At 46.1% G+C, this 23547-nt stretch overlaps 3 protein-coding genes across 3 annotated transcripts; 1 reads left to right on the top strand and 2 right to left on the bottom strand.

The window, feature by feature from the left end:
* Positions 1 to 37: 37 nt before the first annotated feature.
* Positions 38 to 2206, bottom strand: EDB93DRAFT_1322697 (uncharacterized protein). The gene is made up of 5 exons (XM_041454963.1): positions 1951 to 2206; positions 1584 to 1902; positions 1181 to 1531; positions 968 to 1128; positions 38 to 908 (listed from the first exon to the last, which is right to left on the bottom strand). The coding sequence occupies exons 1-5, from the start codon at positions 1971 to 1973 to the stop codon at positions 320 to 322; spliced, it is 1443 nt and encodes a 480-aa protein (XP_041303750.1). The 5' UTR covers positions 1974 to 2206; the 3' UTR covers positions 38 to 319.
* A 990-nt stretch (positions 2207 to 3196) lies between these two features.
* EDB93DRAFT_1170447 (beta-lactamase/transpeptidase-like protein) lies at positions 3197 to 5515 on the top strand. The gene is made up of 7 exons (XM_041450331.1): positions 3197 to 3569; positions 3624 to 3859; positions 3916 to 4024; positions 4078 to 4326; positions 4383 to 4565; positions 4621 to 4799; positions 4856 to 5515. The coding sequence occupies exons 1-7, from the start codon at positions 3312 to 3314 to the stop codon at positions 5364 to 5366; spliced, it is 1725 nt and encodes a 574-aa protein (XP_041303749.1). The 5' UTR covers positions 3197 to 3311; the 3' UTR covers positions 5367 to 5515.
* Positions 5516 to 12031: 6516 nt separating this feature from the next.
* EDB93DRAFT_1254212 (uncharacterized protein) lies at positions 12032 to 13046 on the bottom strand (the record flags this gene model as incomplete). The annotated part of the gene is made up of 4 exons (XM_041453583.1): positions 12032 to 12183; positions 12249 to 12642; positions 12716 to 12784; positions 12837 to 13046. The coding sequence occupies 4 exons, from the start codon at positions 13044 to 13046 to the stop codon at positions 12032 to 12034; spliced, it is 825 nt and encodes a 274-aa protein (XP_041303748.1).
* Positions 13047 to 23547: the final 10501 nt, after the last annotated feature.

The raw sequence follows: 23547 nt of genomic DNA, 5'->3' as shown, positions 1-23547 counted from the left end.
GCGCGCCACCATTTCAGCAGCCTGCTTAGTCACCATTGAGCGTTTCACAACATTGTCAAAGCATAAATTGGGTAAAACTCTAAGACTAGCATGCAAGGGTAGGGGTATGTACTACCAGAACTCAAAGGCACTGGCGATATACATGTGATATACGCTATGAGTAATACAATATGAAGGTTAAGTATCGTCCCGATTGATCCAGGAAGTGAACAGAAACACCCGGCGACCTATCGATCGTCAGAAGAAAGAGTACCATGTTAAAATCAAGAGAACAGGTGAAGAGAGCGTGGATAGAAGCATGAAATTATGTATGGGAGGCTCAGAATTGTTCCTTGCTTCGAATGTATCCCTTCTGAGGGTGCCGCGTAGCTTTGAGGTGACTACGATCATCTGCACGCCTGAGGGCCCATCTACGAGTATACCATGTAACGAAGGCCAAAAAGAGGATAGCAGCGATGACGCCTAATACGATACCAACTATTTTACCGGTTGAAGAGTGACTGCTCGACGGTTCGGGACTAGTGGGCGAACTTGAAGATGATGGGTTTCCACCGAATGGCCAATAGTCTCCACCAGGAGGGGGAAGAACACAGGTTAACGCGTCTCCATTGTTGTTATCCACGAAGTTCGACTGAGTCGTGCTCTGCGCGGTGTTGTTGATATCGATAACAAAGGCTGCAGGAGAAGGTGTTGGGTCACCAGTGGTGCAGTTAGGACCCCGTGCGCCAATAAAAGAAGTGTTTCCAACGAGGACATTATTTTCTACCGTAAAATTGGTTGCAGAGGAGATGGCAATGCTGTAGCTGAATGCACCAGTGAACTGGTTGTTGAGGACTGTCCCGCCAGTGCTGACGTTGTTGAGATACTCGTTCCCGAACCAAGTCCGGGGACCAATTGCGATTCCGATCCTGAATTAATCTTGTCAGAACCTTGACATGGGAAGAAAACAAAAAGTGGTTGGGCGTACTTTATGATGACATCTTCGTTGTTTGTACCATCGGTGGCCGACCCTGTGTCAGGGCTAGTGGCAAACCCACCCATGATGGTATTGTTAGTGACTACAACCCCCTTGTAATCACCACTATAGGGCGTAACGTCGACCATGTTGATTCCTCCGAGCAGTGTATTCTGGATCAGCGTGAGAAACCAACGAAAAAGAACGAAAGATATATGGGCTTACATTCTCAACCCAGATGGTGTTGTTCTCAACACGAGTCCCGGGAGAGCCAAAGAGTACGATACCTCCATCTGTGGGATTATTGATCATGTTGTTACGAATAAGGCTGTTTGAGCATGCGACACTAATTCCATCCGCCCATTGCTGGAAAAGATCGGAACCGGCTGGTCCGATATCGTTGTTCTGGACGGTAACATTGTTACAATTCAAAGATCCCTCAGCAACGTGGAGACATGACCAGCTCCTGGGGTCATAAGAATGGACATATTCGATGAGCTGGCCGGAGTTTGGACCGCCCATTTCAATATTAGCACCACCAGGGATGCCAGGTGCACCAGCCCGGGTGCCATTTATCTGTGAGATAACAATCAGTGGGAGGAAAATATGGAGGTGCGTGTGATGTCACCTGTATATTTCGTAATATGACACCGTCGCAATTAGCGCAAGTGCCATCAACGGCGGTTGTCTGGCCAGTAGCATTTGTGACAGTGCCGCTAACTACTAAGACAGCTCTGGTATTATCTGTTGGATGACCGAAGGTGCTGATTTCTTGATTTGGTGCGGCGAAAAGAATGGGGGCCTGTATGAAATATTGTGTACTTGGACATAGGCTCAAGACGTAACCTGAACCAGAAGAATTGAGAAGAGTGTTTAGGCGATCTGTGACTGTATTGGATGGATCAGCGGGCTCGCAGTTTGAAGCTGCTCGAGGTACAGCCATCATCCTGTGAAAAGTTGTGAGCGAGGAAAGAGGGACAGAAAAATTCTCATACCTGTGGAGATAATTGAGAGGCATGGCGAAAGTAGTAAACTCGGCGAAATATTGTAGGTGGAAATGAGAGGTCAAAACTACTAGGAAAACAAAGGAGATAGGACAAAAGCAAGGATACAATGGAGCCGGAAAGCAAGGGTGTCAGTGAAAAGGTGAAGAAACTTAAGGAGTGGAGCAAGCAACTCAGCCGAGCGAGCGCCTCTCAAATGATTGATTTGATGGATACTTGAAGTTCAGAGCCGAGGGCAGCCAAGCCGGTCGGGAGCATGTCATGATTGCCTAATCAAGATGTATCATAGTTACGGTCTTCCTTCTGCCCTTGGTAACGTTCTTCGGTCAATATTTACTTCCCGCTCCCTCCTACGAACATAGTACACTGGAACACGTTCAAGGTAATCGATAACGCTTCGTCTGAAAGGCTATGCGAGTTCAGGTGAGCCAAGTCGTGATCGGGCCTTTTGAAAATGTCTGATTCACATCTATGATAAGCCTGGCCCTATGGCATAATACAGGTTTGATGTTTCAGGCTGGACCTTGGCTAAGATCGTCACAGCAAGGCCCCTCTAGGATCGAAAGAAACGGGGACCTCATCTAATTCCAGACACAGGTCAATCACACTCCTATAAATGAACTTTGAAAGGGTGTCCGCCGGTCTCAAGCAGAAGACCAGCTGACAGCCATCTTATCTTGCCTCGACAGGTACTGCACATTGTTGAAATACTTTTTCGGTCCGTAACGTGCAAAGTTAGAACTGCTACATATAGCGATCGGACCGGGGCGAACTCTAGGCCAATGTTGCCTCGACCAGCAATTCTATCAGGCAAGATACTCTTTGCACCAGTCACGAGGCTCCGTCGAGAGTGGAGGTGTTCATGCGAAGAATGCTGTGTAGTCTCGACGAGTGTCGGTGGCAGGCACATTGGCCTCACCCTTCTTGACTTTCATAATTACGGCAAGCACTGTGTTCTTTAAGGTTTGCACAGATTTTGCAGAATGTTTCAAATGTATCTAGGGCACTGATATTATACCGTCATGTTGTGCGAAATGTGTGCTCTTATGCATGAGAGGATCGTCGTAGCAAAGACCTTGAGTGAACCATCTTACTTCAAGCATTGATTTCAAGCTGTTATAATTTTGAACAAGATGTGTACTCGTGCTCAATACCAAGCTAGTATTTTCGCTCATCGACGTGACTTCCATAAGTACCGGTATGGAAGAAGGATAAATTTATAAGCTTGGTACTTCTTCTTATCTTTCTTTCCAAGTCGCTCCCACAATGATTGTTATTCTAGTTTCGTGCGACCGCAAGATCTTGCTCACAGGGCTGATCGCCAACCGAGTAACCATTCTGCTAACCCCATCATGGCTAAACTGCTGGGTGTAGCATTAGGCTTCTTGAGCCAACCATTCACCCATCTTTCCCAGCTATCGTTCTTGACTGATTCCGTCGGGCTAAACAATGGTCAGGTTATTACCCCACAGGTGTCCAACTCTATCCAAGAGACCCTCGATATTTGGAACATCACTGGACTCTCTGTCGCAGTTGTACCGAGGTACGGCGATCCGGAATTTCATTCATGGGGAAACGTGACAGAGGACGGGGAAAAGACAACAGAAAATGTGCGAATCTGCTCGAGTTTCTTCTTGTACGAACTCTGAATATCCAATTTCCAGACATTATTCCACATGGCATCTGTATCCAAGGCTTTCTGTGCGAGCGCTCTTGGAATTTTGATGGATGACTATCAATATGGAAGAAATGTCACCCCGCTTCCCCCTGCTCTGTCAGAATTCAACTGGCACACCTTAGTACAAGATATCCTTCCGGGAGAATGGCAATTGATGGATGAATGGGCGTCCAAGAAAGCTAATATAAAGGACATCCTCTCTCATGTGTCTGGCCTTCCCCGGTAAGCTGGACTCAAATCCTTCGCTCCAGCACAAGATTCTATTGAGCGTGAACTAGCCATGACTACTCGTATGGACCATACGACAGCCCGAAAGATGAAGTATTGCGCATGCGCTATCTGAGGCCAGCTTTTGAACTCCGGGAACAGTGGTCGTACAACAACAATGTAAGGCAGTCTTGGCAAAAGCCCTACATACATCCTCATAATTTTCCAAACAGATGTTCACGACAGCCGCATATATCGTTGAAACTTACTCCGCACAAACGTACACCTCTTTTGTAGAGGATCGAATTTTCACCCCACTAGGAATGTCTTCTTCTACTTTCTCACCCGCAAAGGCTGCGAAGACCGGCAGATTCACCCAGGGATGGACCAGCGCCGGGAGACTCTTGCCTGAGTGTTTCACAGAAGAGACGGCAACCCTGATGGCTGGTGCAGGTGGTGTGATTTCGAGTGCCGTAGACATGGTAGGTGTCTTTCGTATTCGTTCTATTTACCAACTAAAGCGTTTGTTGTCATTCAGTCGAAATGGGTTGCAATGTGGCTTAACAAGGGCATGCACAACAACGTCACAGTCATACCGCTTTCTGTGTATGGAAACGCCTCAGAATCATACTCCGTATCCACCAGCGCCTCGGAAGATCCCGAGAACTCAATTGGGGGATATGGAATGGGTTGGTTCCGAAACTCATACCTGGGCCACGACGTAATAAACATTCATCCGTTATCATGCATGATGACTGATACCAAAGTATTATTAGATCGTGTATCATACTGGTTCAGTTCCAGGATTATCCACGCGAGCCTCATTCCTTCCAAATGACGATGTCGGAGTCCTTGTTTTTGCCAACGGCGGCGATAAAGCAGCACCTGTGACGAACATTTCTAACCGCATACTCGACGCGGCTCTGAACCTGCGATCAAAGCCATCACCACCGATGTTCGTTATTTTCATTACCAATCACCTTTCCCTTTACTCACTCATCACTGGTTCAGTAAACCCAACACCTCCGAGAAGAAACCATTCGCGCCTCCATCCGAAAACGTCGTCGGATTGGAACTCGCACTCGAAGAGTTCTCGGGCACATACACCAACGCTGGATACGGCGCCATCACCTTTTGCACTCCCTCCGGCAGCACCCCGTATTGTCAAGACGTGATCTCCGACTTTGCTGCGGTGGATGCAGGAAAGTCGAGCGCTCCCCAGTCGCCTCAGCTGTTCGCAGCGTGGCCTCGCATATGGTCATCTCATATTCGAGGCGTGCATCGGTCTGGGAATACGTTCGTAGTTCAGTACACCTCGTTGTTCCCGGAAGGATATGGGCGCGACAGCACACCTTTCGAGACGGCGGAAATAGTGATGACAGAGGCTACGGCAGAATTCGTCGTGGAGGACGGAAAGGTTGTTGGGTTTGGCGTGATCGGGATGGTAGGTCAACTCACGGAGAGGGAGCGAACGCACACGAGTGTGAAAGACCGAGCTGAGATTTGGTTCGATAAGGTGTAACAAATACAAATTATGTTGGATACAAGTAGCGCGTTTAAACGGGAATTTCAGCTTGAACTATATGTACATGTACTTATGTCGAGAAATTTACAGACTTAACAAAACGCATCGATTCATACACTATCATAGATATTAGTGCTGTCCACATTACAGGTTATATTTTAATATAATATTATTATTAATCATTATCTTGATTATAATACGGGCTCGCGGAGGGGTTCTGCATACACCGTACAATCCAGTACATTACATTATTGTATGATTACATTATAGTATGACCTGTGTATTTAATCATAATCTTTAAACTTTGAATGGAGCAATCAGATTGACGTGGATAAGGTGAAAACTGTACAGCTGGAGCAGTAGTAGTTCCCACGCTCCACCGTGGTCAGCACTCAGCGCAGAATTTAATATCTTTGCGCTTCTTGTTATCAGGGCAGCACAACTTCATGGCGCAATTGGGCGAGCAGCAAAAACAGCTTGCCCAATCACTTGCTGATCTTCATTCTGTTATAGCCGAACTCCCTGGTTCATTGCCAGAAGCAGCCGAGGATGGTCCGATTGGCCATCACTTATGTGATTTCAGCGTTGATGAAGATGAAGGTCCGTTTTACTCATTCAACCGTGCCTGGGAACGAGTGTTTCAGCTACTCCGAGAATGAATGGCAAAAACTGGTCATGCGAGGAAGACACGGTGTCATTCTCGCACACGATTTTGCTGTGCACTTTGCTGCACTACCGAACATCAAGCAACATGATGGACTCAGTCTTGATGAATGAGCGCATCAAAGCACTTATCAAACTGCTTCAATTGGCTGTGCAGCTCATGTCATCAATCTCGTTGTGCAGTATGTAGCGTGATATTCACCTTTCACAAGACTGACGAAGTATAATACTGGCAGGGCAATATTGCACAGGCTTCACACTGCCCCAAACCCTGATGAGGAAGGACCTCTATGAGAGTGCTCGACAGTTCCCGCTTACATACTCACCTGATGACGACCCCGAAGTCCAGCAAGAAATGGAAGAGATGCAAAAAGAGGCAAAGAAAAATGATGGGGATGACAACACGAACCAAGGTGATGAATTGGATGCTTATGTTTCCAGTGATGATGAAGGTGCTGTGACCATGAGTAAGAGTGCCAAAAAAGCGAAGAAGAATCAATATCTCACTGCAGTTGAAAAGATAGGTGTATTTTGCTATCCGAGTCAGTTCTGATGCCACTTTCAGCTTCATGCAATTGTAGTCGACATTCTCGCTTCAGAGGTTCGTCGGAAATGGATGTGCCGACTTATCCGTCAACTATGTGATGCACGTTACAAGGGGCTTGTTCCCATTTGCAGCATGCCCATTCGGTGGAACACGACACTTGCAGAAATTGACCGAGCTATGAAGCTTAAGCCAGTACATAGTTTTGCAATCAACTCACTTGACCAGGGCAGCTTACATCATTCAGGCAATCAACCAATAGGTTGATCAACTCGATGCACGTCTCATTGGGAATATGGTTACATTACCATTACATTTCAATACAATACCTATATGATTAAATACTCTTGCTCGCTGGCCCGTAATATTATGAATACATTATATTATGCTCCTCAGAGTATTATAATCATAATTGGACAGCACTAACTATTAGATATGCATACCACAAACCCAACCCAACCTATAAGAGTCTGTTTGGCCACCATTATTTACACAAGTTAGAAATTATATTTTGGCTTTCATAATCATACCGTGCTGGTCACAGTGTGACCAACCTCAATCAGTCAATACTAGTAGGCATGCCTGTTACCCATCTACAATCTATCCATCATCGCAACTCTTACAGGATGTCTCGGGGCAGAAAAAGTGCCCGTGGTGGTGCAGAGCCAACGGAAACGAGAGATCGGTGTGTGTGGACAGAAGCAGATGAAACCGTCCTCATCGAGTATGTCACCACCAACCGTTCACAAGTGGTGATGGTATGAACTTTGATCACACATTTTGGGTTGCTGCTGCCGCTAAAATGGAAGGACACCCCTGCTCAGGTGCAAGCAAAACAGCAGCAGCATGTCAATCAAAATGGGGGCGGGTATGTACTACTACTATATCAGCCTTGGTACCCTCACTGATGATTGAGTTTCAGCTCTGTGCTATGTTTAATGACATCAACAAAGTGGCCAATGCTTCTGGACTATCTTACAGCATGCAACACGGAGCTTCAATCACTCCAGAGTTGGAAAACATGTGGACCGACTTTGTGAAGGTAAAGTGATTTCAATTCACATCAAACTACTATGACAATGCTAATTACTATGAACCAATAGAAAAATCCAAAGGCCAAAGGCCTCAGGGACAAGGGTTGGAAACACTATGAGTCACTGAAAGGACTCATACCTGTCAAGACAGGTAACAACAACTCATTCTTTGCCATCATTGCGACACCACCTCCCATCATTCCTTTTCCTTCTCCTGGCAGCACAGTCACCTCCCTTTCATTTGATGAAGTCCATATGATGGACCTTGGAGATGCGCTTGATGGGATCGAGTTCACCAACTCTACTTCAGGTGGTCAGTGCGCAACCACCATCAGCTCAGAGAGCCTCCCTCCATTTAACACCGCACAGCAACCCTCCCTTGAGCCAGTCCATGTTAGTACACCATCATCAACTGTTTCCGGTAAATGGAAAATGATTGATGATGGCAAAGGTACACTTGCTCCCGTTACCCACCCCCCACTTTCAACGAAATCAGGAGACTTGGTGAAATCTGCACGCCTGACAATGCCTGCAGCCATCCAGCAGATGGGAACTAGTATTGGCGGTCTTAACACAACATTCGAGCATGCCACCAATGCTCTTAAGGCTAACACCTCCAACACCTTGGTGCAATCAGTAGATCCTATCCCTTTGCATAGGCAGAAGGTGGTCAAAAAGTTGCAGAGTGAGGGTCTAGAGGATGCACAATTACTCAATATATTGAATAAATTTTAGGCTGACATTGCCATCATTGACATTTATCTCGCTATTGAGGTAGATAGTCTTCGGCAGTTGTTTTTAGAGCAGCATTCAAAGTAGTGTTACATTCATATTCTTGTTGTGTTGTGTTCTCTTGTATTGTACTTGTAGTAAAGCAATATCACTGTTTCTATGGATCATAGTGATCAACAAGAGTCCAATCTTGATCTGACAACAATGTCATCATTTGACGGAGATACTTTGGATCATAGTCATCGACGAGAGTCTGATCTTGCTTGACGGCTATGGTACTAATGTGACTACAGTACTAGTGGTTCTATGATTGCCTGCTCCCCCCTCTGAATCCTTTCCCTGTTGTAGTCCTCCCACATCTCACTAGTGATCTGGTCATGATGGAGGCTCACATGAGTGCGTGCGTGCTCGGTAGGAGGACTGTTAGCAAGATTACCAGTGTCAGTCAGAAAGTGCTCATCTAATACATTACAATAGTCCATCATGTCGTTTGGATCATGAACTCGAATAACATTGTGCACAAGACACAAGGCAGGAGGGGATACGTGCTTGTACGTCCATTTTATACTCTGGTGGTGTCTTCTTAGATAGATGATCTATAGATGAACACCTACAGAATCAAATATCTCCACGGTCAGTGATTCAGACAAATACCAATGACTGATAATGTGGTCATTTGTGGGTGGCCTGTCAGTATATCCAAGCTACGGTCAGACAAAGGTACTCTACAAAATCAGTATAGAAACACTAGTCAACCCAGCAGTATGGTGTTGACTAAAAGAAACAAGAAACAGAAACAGAACTAAGACTAGGCACAATCAATGGTGCTATATTCTAAACTTACTATGAAACAATTGTGTGAAGATGTATTGGTCACTCCCACAGCGCAAACAGGTAGGATCAAAGGTCAAGACTTGTCAAAAGCTTCCGTAGAACTCTTAGCCTAATATTGAATCTGCTGCCAAGGAACTCGCAATTGTTACGACTTGGATGGTATCTGTTGGCGACGCTCAAACAGAGCTTGTGTCGTCAACGGTCTGTGGACGTCCTTGGGCTAGCCCAAGGTTAGGGGTCGTACTTGGCGTGTCTTCGGCAAGTACGATTTAACGCCTATGTCCAAATCGGGTAGCTTATGTCACGCGGGTGCGAGACGATAAGCTATATCGGCCTAGGCTTATGACACCCGAAGGTTAATCGTAAGGATCGTCGTTAATTAGAAGGACAGAAGTCCGACTAGTTAACAGGGGCTTTGCTCGTCGACGAAGTCGATGAGTAAAGGTCGAGACTATAGGCTTATCCGCGATGAGCAGATAAGAAGATAGAATATAGACTGCTGGCGAGGCAGAAGGATCACTCTGGTGAGAGTAGGAGGTCAAGAACCAAGTAGATTCAAGTTAGGGAATATGGTACATGGTAGCGAGTTTATATAGAGGACAGGAAACGTATTAGTGGGTGATAACTCGTACTACCGGGAGAGGCAATCGGTAAAGGGTAAGACCATAATAGGAAGGCACGTTTGGTCTGGGCAGAACGTGCTAGATAAGAAAGTGAGTCAAAGATCGAAATAAGAAGTGAAACGCGCAGGGGCACGATCGTGCAACTGCGGATCTAAGTATAAGTCGCATGTGCGACTGCGCACCGAGTCAGAGATCATAAAAGGGAACAGGGCAAAGGGGATGCGTCGTGCATCATATCATAGGTTACCGTCCGGACGGTAAGGGCAAGGGGACTGTCCGCAGGATCAGTCAGGTGGTGAAACGGAGCATGGGTATGCTTCGTCAGCGAAAGGGTCCGGCCAAATGTACTGGCTTTGCTGAAGCGACAGGTAGAGGGCGAAAGGGAATGTGAGGATGACGAGGATGACAAGGGTAAGGTCGGGGTAAGGGTATGATGCGAGGGCTGATACGAGGAGGATCAGGAGAAAAATAGTAGGGGCCCAAGCGTCTAGATGTTCTTGTAACAGCAATGAGTATTAAACAGAATCAGAAACGGACGTCCTTGGATTTCAATACCAAGTCCCCTATTCAATAGCTAAAGCCTATCTGACAAATGACAATCCTGGCTCAGTATACTACTCAGATGTGTGAGGTCAAGCGGACAATAATCAACTCCTGAAGTCTCCCCACTAAGCCACTCTGAGCCTTTAGCGGACGTAGGGACAACACGAAGAATCAGAGATAAGGCTCAAATGTATTCGCTACAATCAATAGTATGTTAGTGTCAGCAGCAATAAACAAACACTCAGAATATATTCACTAGAATCTATAATGTGTTAGTGACACAACAATAAACGAGCACTCAGACTGTTAGCCTTCAATGAGTAGAGAGAGTGAAACATATCCTGAGCTAAAGAAATAGATAGAGTGAAACAGAGCCCAGACTAGTGAAACAGAGATAAAAGAAATAGATCCCAAGCTTAAAAGAAATAGATCCCAACCCTAGAGAAACTGAGATAGAGAGATGGAGACAGAGACACACGCTGACCTGCACCAAACTGGTCCGGTGTATGACCGTGTGGTGTTAGTGAATATTTTTTGGGAATTTTGCATGGAATGAATTTTGTGTTATTTGGCTCGAAGATGACTCAGCTAGATTCTCACGCATCTGAAGCTTCCATGAAAAATACTTTCCACATATATTTGTTTGCGGGAACTTCCAGGAAACTTTAAATACATATGTTACCCGGTTTTGCTTTATGACATATGCTACGTCTCTAAATAACATCAAATACAAACAAGTTTCAACATATTATGTAAACCATGTTTTCTTACCACAGTCAGCTGATCTATGACTAAGCCTGACAAATCATGTTCACCTACGTACGATTCACACGGATATTATGATCTATGACAAATAATGTAGTATATCTAGGTATGTGATAAAACAAAAATTGAATATACCTAGGTACGCGGGAGTAAATTAGCACAGCCACATAGATTTGTCTATATAAGGACCTCCATTTTGGCCTGAAATGCAATCAATCTGACTCTCAGAGTCACTCTTAATAAAATTGCGAGTGAGGTTTGTGTGTGATCAGCATCAGCAACAACCACGAAGAGTTGTTCAACATTGTCCGGTACATTGATGAGACAGTAGGAGCCATTGAGCTCACTGTGCTCAACAACCTGCAAGGCCTAGTTATTTGTTTTGAGAAATCTCTTGTTTTTCTGAGTGTTTGTGTTTGTGTGCACGTGTCTCTGTTTCTATCTCTCTATCTCTGTTTCTCTAGGATTGGGATCTATTTCTTTTAAGTTTGGGATCTATTTCACTCTAGTCTGGGATCTATTTCTTTTATCTCTGTTTCTCTAGGCTTGGGATCTATTTCACTCTAGTCTGGGATCTATTTCATTTTGATTGGGATCTATTTCATTTTGTCTGGGATCTATTTCTTTTAAGTTTGGGATCTATTTCTTTTATCTCTGTTTCACTCTATCTATTTCACTCTCTCTACCCATTGAAGGCTAACAGTCTGAGTGCTCATTTATTGTCGTGTCACTAACATGTTATAGATTTTAGCGAACTAGCAGTAACCCGTGGCTTTGCCACGGTGGACTATCGTCTGACTCGGAGTAAAAACAAAGGTGCACCGATAGATTCAAAACATGGCATAGCGAATACATGTATAGGTAAGTAGCAAATGTGAAAATAATGTACAGTAACTGTGATTACACTCGCATTCAGCTTCGAAATTAAGTGCGAGCACGTTTGGATGGTGTACCGTCCTCAGAGCTGTCATCATGGTCGAGTAAAGAGCGTTTGTTTGCTGGCGTGCGGTCGACTTGTGAGAAGCTGAATTTCAACTGCGATCGGCCTGGAGTCGGGGTTGTAGAAGTAGTAGCACCTTGCCATGTACAGTGTGTAAGAATGATTCAGCCTATAGTGAGAAGACGGAAAATTAGTACTCACCACGTGAACTTGAACCAGTCGATGCAACGACAGGACGGCCAAGGAATGTGATGTTATCCACCTCAACACAGAAGCGCTGAGTCTCATTTTTGTCGCCAACTTTGGTAGTCTTGCGGCCAACAATGAATCCCCCGATACTGACATATCTATTGGGTTGTACAATAAACCTCTTCCCTGACAGTGACTTCTTCCATCTAGCAGTGTCAGGGAAGGTACACTCAACCGGCATTAATGACCTGAAGTTGGTGCCCGATGGTTCCGGTTTAAGAGCAGCAACATACTGATGAGCATCAATGTAGAACGACCGTGCAAGGTCGTCGACAGCGCTGACCGTGCCGCAGATTTCGATGTAGGGGGTGAATGTGGGCTCAATGCCTTGGCCAGCAGGAATCAACTAAAATGCCAAGTAAATTTCAATGTCATCACGAATGAAACAGAGAAAGATGTGCCCTGATGATATCACCAACTAAATCGTAGTCCATTTCTTCCATTCCTGGAAGAAGTGAGAGGCGCGCTCCAGATTCCATTTTTGCCACCTGATGTAGAGCTCAGCCGACGGACCTAGCTATCAGTTATTGTAGAACTCACCCTTGCAACAACGAAGTAGAAACCAATTTCATCGAAAGCACGATTGGTCGAGTTGAAGAAGCGCAATGCTGCTAAAAGTGGTGGACAGGATTCACCAAGGTAAATCTGGGCATCAAATATAAGAGTCATGCCCTGTCCCTCAGCAACTCGTCCATTCTCAAAAACAGCGACAGCGACAATAGTAGCAGAGCTAGCGCTAGAATTGGTCATGGTAGAGAAAGTAATTAAAAAAAGAGGAAGATTTGAGCAAGCACACTGAGTCTGGATCACAGACCTTGCAGCATTTATACTCTTCAGACTTGGGAATGACGACGCCAAGGGTAGCGGAAAGACACAGAAAGTTCGCGAAGCTACCTACGACAGTGACGGAACTTGTCATCATGGTTGTTAAGGTTGCGCAGCGGAAGCGAGTAGTGACCGCCAGGGTTACCAGCAGAGATGCTGCCTATGATCATGCTAGGGATTAATCTCTGAGCAAAAACAAACATCACACAAAATGTTAGACACAGATATCATTACGAAAATGAGTGAACCAAGCAACTTCAACCCAGCATTATCATCTCACTGCAAATCTGACAAGTCCAACGCACCAGTAGATTAGCAAGGTTGGAAATCACTGAAGGAATAATGAAACTAACCAAATTAAAACTTCTGGATACACAACGTTCAGTGTCTTCGAGGTTTCAGGTGGAAGGAGTACCTTGATATTGCGACCAGATGTAGCGCGTGAGAGGGCAACATAGAGTTGACCATGGCTAAAAACAGGCGTGCGCAAATCCAATCCGATGAACTTCACAGACTGCCCTTGTGCCTTGTTTATAGTCATTGCGAAAGCGAGCCGGACTGGGAATTGGCGTCGCTTTAGAACAAAATTGAGATCAGCAGTTTTTGAAGATGGAATGAGGGAAATGCGCAGGATGAAAGCTGTTTGTCCATTGTGATCACCACCCAGAATTTTCACTTCAAGCACTCGCTCTGACATGTGTAAGAGCACCATACGCGTGCCATTACACAGTCCCTGGTTTGGTGCGAGATTTCGAAGTAGGATAAGTGGGCAACCGATCTTCAATGATAGTTCGCCTGCTGGCAAACCAGATGCACAGAGTGTGCGCAAGAATTCGACAGGGTAATCATTGGTGTCATTTCCGTCTGAACCTTCTTCATGAACAACTTCGTCAGCGCTAAAGTATGTGCGCTCGTCTCCCACCATTTGGGTTAATATCTCCCTATTGATTCCATCAACGTCGCTATTGCGTGGTGCCAGTATAGTCCGATGTTGGAAATATTCTGCGGGAGGAGGGCCCTGTGAGTTATTTGAGATTCCGCCATAGATATTGTTGATGAGTGTCCCAAGATCGTGTGTAACCATGCTTTCTGGCAGCATGACACTGCTATCTGCATCTGAGTTTCGTCCATGACCGATGTCAAGAACCCATTGTGCGAAGTTCTGGTTGTCTTGATCATTTTCGACACGCATATTTCGTGCAAGCCGGAGAATTTGTACATGTCTCCACAGAGGGGAGCGTTGAATTGTCGCTGCAATAATGTCCTCTCGAGATCCTAAATGGAAAGCAGTAAATTTAAATCAAATTGGTCGTTGCATTATTATATGTAGTACGAACCTTTTGGGATCACTGGAAGTGTCTGCAGAAAATCGCCACCAAACACAACTGTAATTCCGCCAAATGGAACATCATACTTGTTTCGAATATCACAACAGGACCTGTCTACAGCCTCTGGTGCATTTCGAGTCTGCATCGCAGCCTCATCCCAGATGATAAGGCTTGTCGCGCGAATAAGACCTGCCAACATCCCGTCCTTTGGAATATTGCAGAAAGAGTCTTCATGAAGACTGTCCACTGGAATCTTGAACATCGAGTGGGCTGTACGGCCACCCCTGAGGAGCAGCGCAGCAATGCCGGATGAGGCAACACAGAGCACAATCAAGCCTGCAGCTCGCACATGATGACATAAAACCTTGTAAACAAAAGTTTTTCCGGTTCCACCAGGGCCATTGAGAAAGAACACTTCACCCCGCTTGTGCTCAATAGATTCGGTGATGCGTGAAAAAGCTTCTCTCTGCTCAACATTCAGAAGAGGGACTTGCATGTGTTCCTGCTCGTGTTCTGCATGTCTGTCATATGCGAGCTGATCAGCAATCAGGCGGTTGTCAGCTCCAGCAGCCCAATTGCGACGTGGTACAGGCATATTGAAATTTTCTAATGAGGTGCCTGACTGTCTCAGAATATCATTGAGACAATAGAGGCCGTAATCGTAGACATCATCATCACTTGGATGGTCATAGCGTAGGGTAGCAATGAGCCGATGTCGCAGGTCGTCGCAAATGTGTAGCCGAAATTGATCCCAAAGTGCTCTTGGGTCGGTGGGAGAGCAGAACAAAAGGAGAGTCACGAAAAGCTGGTGCAGTTGTGCTCCAGTCTGCATTACTGATGCCTCCTCTAGGCACTGTCTCCACTCTCCATCATCCTCCAGCAGGCCACGTGCGAGGCATGCATTGCGAAATGTTGGATATGTGGTGCCATTGAATGTTCGGAGGTCTTCAAAGGATGTCAGGCCCTTCACAACTGTCAGAAGAACGCGCAAGTAGAAGTGTTCACCTGCTGTTAGGCTGACATAGTACATCCGTCCCAATGCGAATCCTTTCTCTCATGGTTTCCATGACTTTGTAGTAGCTTTCCACGTGAAGTGTTGTGGAAATTCTTGATATGTGTATTTTCGTGCTTCGACTTGTAGTGCCGGATCAGCATTTGCTTTGAAAAATGCTGTCAGTGTCGTTCGTTCGCCAGCTGCTCGTTCTAGAATTGCATCCGGGTCTTCGTTAGGATCAAAGGTCACCAAATGTTATCCAGGCAAATGGACCTGCAGTCGCGTGATCGAAGGCGATTGTTCATGGATATGAAATTGGAAAATCCTCCATATTGATTCTGGAGCAGAAAGATATCTGCCGTCAATGAACCGACGAATCTCGTCACGGGAGTCAATGGACATTGAAGCACGGTCCTGTCCTTTGCATATATATTTATTGACGTACTTGACTGAGCTAAAGGACACAGCACATTCAACATTTATGTGACAATCGAAGGCTGCCAACATAAATGGATTGAAAGGCACAATCCAGCGGTTATCGAGGTCATGTTGGCCCACCTTGAAGGTTCGTCCATCGTCAGGTCGAAAGTATCGTGGATAGCCTTCATGGTTAATGGTAGTCTGAGCTTGGAATGGCTTTGGATAGCCCTTCATGCACTGACCATTGTCCATGCATGGAGAATTGGGATTGAGAGCACCACACGGTCCATGTACCATGCAGGCTTTGATGGTCTCGAAGAGTAGTGGATGTGCGTGGGGATCGGGCCATCTTGCCCAGATGGCGGTGTCAATGTCAGCTGGCGTCAAGAGCTTGTGCAGCTGATCGAGGAAAATCAACATGTGCATATGGGGGAGACCACGCTTTTGAAACTCGATCGTGTAAATGTAGGCAACGGTCCGCCCAAACACACCCTTCTTGTAGACATAATCCAGAATTGCCCGTTTTTTCATGTGAAAGACTCGTGCCACTAAGTCAGGGCGGTCTGCGGCTTTTTGACCTGGCAGGAGCTCACGCATGATCTCAGGCCACCTGGGGTTGCAGGTGACAGTCATGAATATATCAATTTTCTTGAAGTAGCGGGCCAGCGCAAGACCATCTTGATAACACTGATACATATAACGCGGGCCACCAGTGTATGACGACGGAAGTATGACACGCTGACCGAGGTCATGGAGGTTCAAGTCATGGTCACCAGCAGCTGCAACAGCATCCTCTAAACCACTGTAAAGTGATGCTCGCAGCTGAGGCTGATGTGTGCGAAGGTACATGAGCCGATTCTGCTCAGCACTCGCAAACATGTCAACAGTCCATTGCTGGAAAAGAGCACCACCTCGAAGTATGGTAGAAAACTCGTTCGGGCGTGGAAAGAGCCGGTATGCCACATAACGAATCTGTGTAAGACGGCTGGGTGTCTCTTTACTTGGTTGGTGCATTTGTAGCTCGTAATGCCAGCCATCTTCTCCGTAAGGAAATAACAGAACATAATGCAAACATGCATATGAACGGTGCCCATCACTGATTTTTTGCAGTGGACCCTCGCGTCGGTGAAGGACAATGTCACGCGACCCTGTTGATTCAGCTTCATCTCCAGGAATAACTGCCGCAATCTCGTCAACAGTGGGTAGATTATACCGACGATGATCACGGCTGGGGTCTGCAAGTAGGCGAATGGTGATGGGTGAATCATCGGGTTGATTGGCAAGGATCTCGTGTGCGTGTTGAAATATGGCGGCATATCGGTGGTTCTGAAGCAAGAGCATCTGGAGCCGTTCCATGGTACGTCGGCAAAGATTTTCATTGCGTTGCATGCGCTCGTCAAGGGCTATTCGAGGATCATAGATATACAACTGAGCGTACACTGGATGCCGACCTTCAGATGGCATGATATGGCCAATACGGTGGCACAACTCCCCGTGAATGCGAAACACATGAGGTCCCCTGCCCACATTGACGGCATGATCCACATCAACACCTAAAGATGTGAATGCAAGGCCAGCATTGTACTGGCGAATATTTGACCGAAACCCAATAGCCTCAGGCGTTTGGCTCTCAAAAAGCTGCTGGAGGTAGGGTGGAGGGTGACGCAGCTGAGGCAACCGAACTTGATCCTGATCACAACAAATACCAAATAATGGTCTTGAATTCGATGATGAAGAGAGGCGCTCATCCATCCAGTGAAATGCTTGACAATGAGGACAGGCCACTGTCATGTGGCCCAGGTCATGACGTGAGTGTGGCTCTACATATGGACGTCGAGCAATAGGAACATTGACAGGAACCCTGCGCACAGCCAAATTCTCATTGTTTTGTGGTGGGGGTGGTGGATGAGGTCGAGCGAGGACATTTGCTGCAGGTGGAGGGTGCCGTTCAAACACCTCATGGCGATTATTATGAATTTGTCCATCTTCGCTTTGCTCTTCAGCATGTTCGTGCTCCAATTGTGAGCGGACGGGAATATCAACATCCATGGGTACTCCTGCAATCGGCTGGTCAGAATTCAGTACAGGTACCAGACGTGGTTCAGTGTGAGCATCAGAAACTGTGGGTGTCCCCACCCGGCAGCTGCGTTCCTGTTCTGCACGCTCATGTGCACGACGACGCTGTTGGCCAAGTGATCGCTTATTCACTGACTTGGCAGGAAGAGGGTGCATGAGTTCCTTTTCAGCCAATTCTCATGCGCGACGGCGTTGCTGGCCAAGTGACCGCTTGTTTGCTGACTCAGGAGAAGAGCACATGGACTCATTTTGAGCTCGTTCACGTGCACGACGGCGCTGCTGAGCAAGCGAGCGTTTATTCATGTTGGCAGGGGGAGAAAGTACAGGTTCATGCTTAAGCTGATGTGCAGTGAAGGTGATTGACTGCGCATGTGCATTCTGTGCATCTCGCAACGAACCCTGCACAAAGTTAGGATAAACTTGGTGTTGTGTAGTGCGATTCTAAGATAAAGATGATGGTCAGCCCATGCACCGAGAGAATCAAGAGCTGCTTACCGGATCACTGATCTCATTGGATGTAGCGCATCGCTTGTGCACCAGGAAGTCGATAGTTTGTGGGTCTGTGCATGGGGTATTCTCGTCATGGTCCTCCCATGTCCGTTTGCTTCTATGACCTGTTTTCGAACTTGGTAGATCGTCAACAGCGGTGTTTGGCAGCCTGTTCAAGGTGTCACAGAGTGGCTGAGAAATGCCTTGCTGCTGGATGGTAGTAAGAACAGAATAAGTAAACAAATGAGTTGAATACCACGTTACCTGGAGAATGATATTCTCTTGCAAAGCATGTCGACTGGTGGCAGACGTGTCAGATAGAATATCTGTCGTAGAACTGGTGAAGCCTTGAGTCACTTCAGAAGACCACAGGTTAGCTGAAGGCAATCACATACCTCGCAGATCTGATATTAGCTGCACGTGTGTGTGCATGAGTCATCTGTATAGACTGAATCTGTATGTAGCGCTACGCTGTACGTCGAGCGCCCAAATCTCGTTGGCCAGCGAGTCAGGCACGTGACGAAAATTTAAAATTGTGCCAGCCAATGAGAATGTCTTTCGAGTTTGTCTGTCAAGTTTGTCTCTGGTGCACGTGACCGAGCGATTTTATTATAGAAGATATATTCTGAGTGTTTGTTTCTTGCTGCTGATACTAACGTACTTTTGATTGTAGCAAATACATTCGAGCCTTATCTTTGAATTCTTCGTGTTGTCTCTACATCTGCTAAAGGCTCAGAGTAGCTTAGTGGGGAGACTTTAGAAGTTGATTATTGTCCGCTTGACCTCACACATCTGAGTAGTATACTGAGCCAGGATTGTCATTTGTCAGATAGGCTTTAGCTATTGAATAGGGGACTTGGTATTGAAATCCAAGGACGTCCGTTTCTGATTCTGTTTAATACTCATTGTGAGTTCCTTGGCAGCAGATTCAATATTAGGCTAAGAGTTCTACGGAAGCTTTTGACAAGTCTTGACCTTTGATCCTACCTGTTTGCGCTGTGGGAGTGACCAATACATCTTTGCACAATTGTTTCATAGTAAGTTTAGAATATAGCACCATTGATTGTGCCTAGCCTTAGTTCTCATTTCTGTTTAGCACCAGTGATTGTGCTTAGTCTTAGTTTTGTTTCTGTTTCTTGTTTCTTTTAGTCAACACCATACCGCTGGGTTGACTAGTGTTTTCTATACTGATATCATAGAGTACCTTTGTCTGACCGTAGCTTGAATATACTGACAGGCCACCCATGAACGACCACATTATCAGTCATTGGTATTTGTCTGAATCACTGACCGTGGAGATATTTGATTTTGTAGGTGTTCATCTATAGATCATCTATCTAAGAAGACAATGCACACAAACACAAACACTCAGAAAAACAAGAGATTTCTCAAAACAAATAAGCCAGGCCTTGCAGGTTGTTGAGCACAGTGAGCTCAATGGCTCCTACTGTCTCATCAATGTACCTGACAATGTCGAACAACTCTTCGTGGTTGTTGCTGATGCTGATCATACACAAACCTCACTCACAATTTTATAAAGGTGATTCTGGAGAATCTGATTGATTTTTATTTCAGGCCAAAACAGAGGTCCTTATATAGACAAATCTACATGGCTGTGCTAATTTACTCCTGCGTACCTAGGTATATTCAATTTTTGTTTTCTCACGTATCTAGATATACTACATTATTTGTCATAGATCATAATACCCATGTGAATTGTACGTAGGTGAACATATTTGTCAGGCTTAGTCATAGATCAGCTGACTGTGAGAACATCCCTAAAACCACCCCTCCGGCGCATAAAAGTCTGGGGCGCACTGCAGCAAGAATGGTGGCAAAGCTGGTAGCTAACAGACAGCACATCAGACATTGAAAACACACTTGGAGGCTCGACATTCAACTACAGCACCAATGCCCGATACCTCCAGCTTACTTTGATGCTTCCTAACTAACAATCTATTCCACATTTACATTTATCAACTATTTACATGATAATACCATGTTTCTTCGGTCACATGGCCCACCATATCCAAAGTCCTCGTAGCTAGCCATGAGTGATTCTAGCAACTCACCCTCTCCTTTCCTGCTTGAACTTTACTGGTAGAGGTAGCCCACACCCACTGGGGCTCTGGACAGTGATTATTGGAGGGTGGTAGCTGAGATATGGGGTCCATACAAAAATAATAAGGAGTGATAAGATTAACACGTAGTATTAGACTTACCTAGGTGTTTTGAAAGTCCGCTACCTGGCCAGTTTTTTGCTGCCGGACTGCAGATATATCCACTGTAGTGCCATACTTTGCGCCAGACAGGTTTTGGCCGGAGGGTTGGTTTCAGTGACCTTTTCCTGACTGTGGTAAGAGAACATGGTTTACATAATGTGTTGAAACTTGTTTCTATTTGGTGTTATTTAGAGACGTAGCATATGTCATAAAGCAAAACCGGGTAACACGTTGTAATGATGGCCACGGCGCTGGGCTCGAAACCAGGCAATCCAATACCTACGTTCATACCATTCCCCGACCTCCCTTGACCTTCCGAAGGTCACGCGCACTTGTCCGAACCTTCCACAGGCAGTTCTCGTGTTCCGAGACCCGTCCGAACCTCGCAAGTTACCATACCATGTCCTATCCTCGTCCTTTTGACTTCACTGGTGCATTTTCCTTTATTCTAACTATATGTTGACTACGTCTTAGTGCTACATGGATAACAATCCCATCAGCATCCTGTTGGGAGCCTCGGAATACATATAAGCAGCACACATTGCGGCTTATTACATAGGTTCGGACTTGCTTATCTCACTACTAGTTTCGCCTATGGATTCCAGCCTCTCACAGAAGTAGGATATAATCTCGCTCACTGGCTACTGATAGGGCACTTCACTTCCCGTACTTCAAGTAGTAATTAGTAGAGTCACCTCGGTATAATCGTAAACTGCACAATTGATCCTAGTTCATTTGGAACGATTGTCTGGCTAAACCGCTGCCAAATTCACACTTCGTTTATTCTTGAGCCCCGATAGATTAGCATTGTTCCGGACTTCGGACGTTGCGCAAAGTCTTATACTGTTATTCGACACACCGACATACTGACACATCGACACACCGACATATATAGACCTTCAGACAGCTTTCACAAGCCTCGGAAGGCATTGCACTACTTCGGACAACACTTTTGCAGCCTCGGACGACCTTCGGTTGCATCGGACAAGTTTCTCGGTACTTTGGAAGTAGTCTCGGAACTACGGACAAGCATTGTGTTGCCGGTCAAGATAGACCTGTCAGGCGAACAGTTCGTCGGCCTTCCTAATACAAGGAAGGTTTCTGGTAGTTCCTACTGCACGAGCCGCGGCTTCTATGCAGGATCAGCGGCGAGTGGTTTTAGCACTTCTGCCTAGGCGGTGAGTGGTTTTAGCACTTCTACCGCAATCAAGGGTTTCAGGCTAAGACAGTGAGTGACTGTCTTAGAATCAGAGTTCAGGCTACTAAGGGTGGAGACCTTAGTAGATCAGGTTTCAAGGGGAAAACCCAGTAGATTAAGTTAAGGAATACGTCTATGGTACATGGGGTTTATATAGGTAAAAGGAGACGGCGTAGCCGCGACAAGAAAAGTAACAGAGATAGGAAAAAGAGTACAACCTATCAAGATAGTAAAGATAGGTGAAACCGCCATGCGGCGCAAGATAGTATCTCTGTTACAATCAGAAAGAAGAGAAGTGCGGACAGCCCGCTTGATAAGAGAATAGCCGAGTCTAGATGGGTCTAGAGTCGGCGGCATGGTTACAGGAAAAGAAAAATGAAATAGGAGTAAATGTTATTGTAACATTACCCCGGTGTAACCGTTGAAGTCTCCGACTTCAATCCATCCTAGCGTCGTCATAGTAGACGGGGTCTGCTTCGGCGTTGTTAAAGTCATCAAGGTCCGTTGAGGAGCTTGGCTGGTTGCGATAGTCTTCATCGGCTTGTTCACATTCTTGTTCATAGAATGCTCTTTGATCTGCCTCCCAGTTGCGGAGGGCATCATAGAATCCGTCATCTGTATAGACGATCGGGAGTGGGTAGATTCCTCTGAGGTCTTTACAATAGACCGAGAGGTGTCCGGGGGCGATGGCATGGCACACCACACAGGAGTACTGAGGACAATTCTTGTGGCGATGCCCATATTCTTTGCAAATGCGGCATTTGACGTTGTCAAAGCCTGGCTTCTTGGTGAAAGTGCGAGGAGGTGGGGATGGAGATGTGAGGTCAATGACCTCCCTTTCTTTCTGTTTGTCTGCTCTCATGCAGCGCCTTCGAGCAATCTGGTATCCTGTAGGTTTTCTTCCTCTGATGGCAACCTGCGGTTGCGGTGTTCTGATAGGGAGAGGGGTAGGAGACGGGTCACGATCTGGTGACTGATGACGGGAGAGAGGACGAGGAGGAGAAGGCGGATGAGCGACTTCAGTCGCGGTTCGGTTGGCAATGATGTGTATAACTGATAACAGGTCAGGCTTAAGGCTATCAGGGAGAAGCTGAAGCGCAATCGATCTGATGCGCCTTTGGCATTGGATGACTTCATGGGCTTCTTGCGCAGAAGCGAGGGGAATTCGGTTTGCGGATAGTTCAATCAGGCGAGTAGTCCTGATGATATTGATAACGGCAGCAATTATCGCTGCGCTCCTTGCTGGGCGTTCAGCGAGCTTTCTTTCCAGCTCGAGTGCGTGTTGCTCTGATAGTAGCGTTGCTTCAAGGAGGGCGTCTCCCTCAATACGATCAATGACGGTGAAATATAGAGAGGACGAAAGTGATACGTCGGTATCCTCTGACGATGAGGAGTCGGTGATGGAGGATGCAATGGAGGAATGTTCATCTAACACGAATCGTTCGGTCTGGGAAATGGGAATAAATTGGTTCTGAATTTCGGCGGAGTCGAGGGTAAGAGTGGAAGGGGCAGTGGACATGTTTTCTTTATGATGAGGTTGCTTGGGTTTGCTATCCTTCAAGCCAATTTCGTTCTCTTCTTATACGCTTTGAGAAGCGTCTGGGAATTTTCTAGGTCATCTTCTTTGACCCATTCGTTGCTGGCGGATGAGTACCCTTTCCAGGATACTAGATAGCGGCGGCGTGCCGCTGTTCCTTTG

This window comes from Suillus bovinus (genome assembly GCF_016758785.1).
Source record: "Suillus bovinus strain UH-Sbo-P2 chromosome Unknown EDB93scaffold_70, whole genome shotgun sequence".
NCBI lineage: Eukaryota > Fungi > Basidiomycota > Agaricomycetes > Boletales > Suillaceae > Suillus > Suillus bovinus.
The sequence above is the reverse complement of the archived record's forward strand: the minus strand, read 5'-3'. Positions and strand labels throughout refer to the sequence as shown.

What these genes read in the sequence shown, in the direction of transcription:
- EDB93DRAFT_1170447 (XM_041450331.1), top strand. Translation starts at nt 3,312, where the DNA reads ATGGCTAAACTGCTGGGTGTAGCATTAGGCTTCTTGAGCCAACCATTC. An exon ending in GGGAAAAGACAACAGAAAAT is followed by an intron (nt 3,570 to 3,623) that starts GTGCGAATCTGC and finishes TCCAATTTCCAG; the next exon opens with ACATTATTCCACATGGCATC. An exon ending in CATGTGTCTGGCCTTCCCCG is followed by an intron (nt 3,860 to 3,915) that starts GTAAGCTGGACT and finishes AGCGTGAACTAG; the next exon opens with CCATGACTACTCGTATGGAC.
- EDB93DRAFT_1322697 (XM_041454963.1), bottom strand. Translation starts at nt 1,973, where the DNA reads ATGCCTCTCAATTATCTCCACAG. An exon ending in TCATATTACGAAATATACAG is followed by an intron (nt 1,532 to 1,583) that starts GTGACATCACAC and finishes GTTATCTCACAG; the next exon opens with ATAAATGGCACCCGGGCTGG. An exon ending in AACGAAGATGTCATCATAAA is followed by an intron (nt 909 to 967) that starts GTACGCCCAACC and finishes AGATTAATTCAG; the next exon opens with GATCGGAATCGCAATTGGTC.